General features: G+C 37.7%; 1 protein-coding gene across 1 annotated transcript; it reads left to right on the forward strand.

Moving 5' to 3' along the window:
• Positions 1-1,412: 1,412 nt before the first annotated feature.
• LOC116162942 (trypsin beta-like) lies at positions 1,413-2,352 on the forward strand. The gene is made up of 3 exons (XM_031476722.1): positions 1,413-1,538; positions 1,595-1,772; positions 1,824-2,352. The coding sequence occupies exons 1-3, from the start codon at positions 1,493-1,495 to the stop codon at positions 2,350-2,352; spliced, it is 753 nt and encodes a 250-aa protein (XP_031332582.1). The 5' UTR covers positions 1,413-1,492.
• Positions 2,353-3,575: the final 1,223 nt, after the last annotated feature.

Here is a 3,575-nt window from a genome sequence, read left to right on the forward strand (position 1 = left end):
TTCTCGGCAATCATAAGAGTTAGAAAGATTGGTAGCACGTCTTTGAATAGGTTTTCGGGTATGCCCTTTCCGATTTTGCAAAAAAATTTTGAAAATTCTCACCACGAAAGGGCATTTCAAATTTTTTTAACGAAAACTCATTTTTGGTACGAATGAAACATATAGTATATTAAGTATGGAAACGGTAAGGGATTTTACCGTTCGAAGACAATTGTTGGGAGAGGAGGAGCGAAGCGACGACTCCAATTATTGTCTGAGAACGGTAACCCTTAACGTTCGACGTGCTTATAACATTTTTTTGCGCGATCGAAATTAAAATTATCCAACCAATATAAATATGCCTAAGAAAATTAACGAGCAGAATAATCGAAATAAATCGAATGGTATGGTGTACATCACTAGGTAACCAGTTTAAATGTCAAAATTGAAATTAATAATTTCATAAAAATGTGCATGTGTCTGATGTAGTTTACTAGCTTTGAACTTCCTTTATGACTTTATGAGCGTCTTGCTATAGGAAACAACAGCACAAATTGTACGTTTAATGTACCTAACATAATTAAAGATTAAATGTAATGTAAGACTGTTGATTATTTAAAAAGGCGTCGGTAAGTATTTTTGCTGTTCTGTTTTTAGATCGGTAAGTAATTTTGGCGTCGTCGTAATCATAGCAAACTGGTAAATTCTACGTACTGTCATGGAAACACCCATGGTAAATAGTCAGAAATGACCGATCGCGCAAAAACATTTTTTAAGTACTAAGTACTTTTTTACGTATCCTTGTTTGAGTTGGCACGTTTGGCTATAAAGGCTGCCCATATTGAATTGTTGGAGAGTTGAGTACAGATTATTTTTAGCTTTCTAGCATGAGGTAGAGTAGCTATTACGATCACTGTTTTTTGAACATGTCAAAATTTCATCAAATGTCGACGTTCTACATCATTTTAAGCAACTTTTAAAGAATAAAATTTTTTTCCGTCTGTATGTGCGTATGTTGGCAATTTTCCGACGTAACGGCTCGACGGATTCGGTTCAAATTTTGGATATGTATATGAGGCATACGGGAACGGAAAATAATGGACCAGATTTTTGCAAAAAAATGTTGGAGCGCCGCAACGGCATCGAACTTTTTTTTCAAAAAGCAACTTAACATTTTTATTAAGGTATTCAAAATACCTTAGTTTTCTGTGCAAAACCTACAAAAATTGTGCCAGGTTTTATTACAAAAAAAAAAACAGAAAGAAATGGCAAAGTTATTTATCATTGTATTTCTTCAAATGATTAACTATTAAAAGTTATAGACAATAAAAACACTCTATCCTATCGAATAATTTAGAATCAAGGGATAAGTGCTTTGCGCATATCATACAATTGCGATTACTTATTTTTTTAAAAACATATCACTTGAAGTACTTATATTTGCGAGAAGTACATGCACTTAGATACTATATATAGTTCGTAAAATGTATGTTGCATCAGAACAATTTCAACCATGTTCCGATTACTACTTCTTTTAACCGTAGTCACCTTGGCAGCGGGTAAGTTAATCTACTTTGAAAACAAAATGTATGTTGAAACACTGCGTAAACACCAGGTGCAAGACTACAGCTGCGTCCAACTCCGAGACTTGACGGAAAAATCGTTGGCGGCAAACCCGTTAAGATCGAAGAATATCCATACCAAGTCTCTTTGCAACGTTACGGCAGTCATGTTTGTGGCGGTTCCATCCTCGGACCGAACAAGATACTCACTGCTGCTCACTGCATCAGCAGGTAAGAGATAATCAATCGGGTTCTTCCCTGGAATTTCACGAATACTTTCAGCTCATCTGCTAGTTCTTTGTCAATTCGTCACTCGAGTACTTACCGTGGTTCGGAGGGTGTCGTGATCAAGGTATCAAGCATTGCAAAACATCCAGACTACGATCCATTTACAACTAGTCATGACGTCAGCGTATTAACTCTTTCTGAACCGATCAAGGATTCAGACATTGGCAAACCGATCACCCTGGTCGAAGCATATGCGACGGAAGGTGATCGTGAAGCGGTGTGCACCGGATGGGGCACTCTGTCATCTGGAGGATCCTCTCCTTTGCAATTACAAGCTGTCGATGTTAAAGAAGTAGACAGGGAAGAGTGCAACAGAAGCTACAACGGCCGCATCACCGATACCATGATCTGTTTTGCCAGTCCAGGAAAGGACTCTTGCCAAGGAGATTCCGGTGGTCCACTGGTAGTTGGCGACAAACAAGTTGGAATCGTCTCCTGGGGCCGTGGATGCGCCCGTCCGGACTATCCTGGAGTTTACGCCCACGTTGCTCCTCTCAGAACATTCATCGATAAAAACCTATGATCTGTATGAAGTCATTGTGAAATAATAAACGCAAAATTGTAACCTTCTAACTTACTTTTAAAACCTAATCTTTCTCCATAGAAATTTATTCGGGCTGTCCTATAGTGCATTCCACAGTGACCTTTCAGTACAGACAGCATATAGGGGCTATGTAAATCTTATGGCACATTGGAGCTCAGTGTTGCCCGTTTTAAGTTTGCGGATTCTGAAATCTGTTTCTGAAATCTGTCTTTATCACTGTTCTCCATAAGAGCCTGTACTGAAAGGTCACTATGAAACGCACTATAGATATTTGCTTGAATACTATATCCCTTATATGTAATAAATCCCGTATCGAGCGTACAATTATCGGTCAATTACAGCGGTAGAAAAAATTACACAGTTGATATCCATGGCAACTTCACAATACAGTGACAATTTATAAGTAACCTCAGCTTGATAAGTGATGTAAAAAATAACTCTTATTAAAAATGTCTCGTTTCGGTCGAGCTTCATTACAAGCTGTTGAAGAAAATGTGTTGAAAAACGAACCAAATAACACAAAACAGAACAGAAAATATGTGTGGCGTCAGTTTATAAGCTTCTGTGCGGAGAAAAACTATACTTTGGACGAAAAAACACAAATTAATGTTCTGGCAAAAGTATTAACGGACTGGGCATTAAATATGCTAAGCAGAATGGCGATGAGTACAAACAATTTACTGTTAAAACGATGTGGAACGTAACTGCCAAATTATCGATGGAGAAATATTTCGCTGAATACAACATGTATTTTAACCCATTTAATAATATTGAGTTCAAAGCAGTCAGAGATGCCAAGAGAAAACAACTACAAACAGATCCAGAGAAGAGAAAGGAAAGTGCCGTTTTTCTGAAGTACCATGAATTCCAAAATATAGTTCGTGGTTGTGACGAAAACCCCCAGATGGTTTGCAGAAAGAAGGTATTTTTTGTATTTGCTTTTGAATTAGCTTGGCATGGTGGAGAAAGCAACAAGTGCTTAGTTTCGTACTTTAAAGAAGAAGAAAATCACGTAGGTGAAAAACAGGAAGGATTATTTACGATCCTGTGTTTACTAAGACGACGCAAGGAGGGAAAAAACCATGCCCTTATTGAAATGGCTAATAAACAATCCTGATTTGTGTCCAATTCGACTCCTTTTCACTATAAATCCCACTTGGAAGTTGAACAGAACATGGTATAAAGATATTCCTGCTGGACGA

This window comes from Photinus pyralis, unplaced genomic scaffold, assembly GCF_008802855.1.
Source record: "Photinus pyralis isolate 1611_PpyrPB1 unplaced genomic scaffold, Ppyr1.3 Ppyr1.4_LG1, whole genome shotgun sequence".
Classification (NCBI taxonomy): domain Eukaryota; kingdom Metazoa; phylum Arthropoda; class Insecta; order Coleoptera; family Lampyridae; genus Photinus; species Photinus pyralis.

Bases quoted from the DNA above. Each gene is read 5' to 3' on its own strand.
- LOC116162942 (XM_031476722.1), top strand. From the start codon at position 1,493: ATGTTCCGATTACTACTTCTTTTAACCGTAGTCACCTTGGCAGCGG. The intron at 1,539-1,594 runs GTAAGTTAATCT...CGTAAACACCAG, and splicing joins CGTAGTCACCTTGGCAGCGG to GTGCAAGACTACAGCTGCGT. The intron at 1,773-1,823 runs GTAAGAGATAAT...GAATACTTTCAG, and splicing joins GCTGCTCACTGCATCAGCAG to CTCATCTGCTAGTTCTTTGT.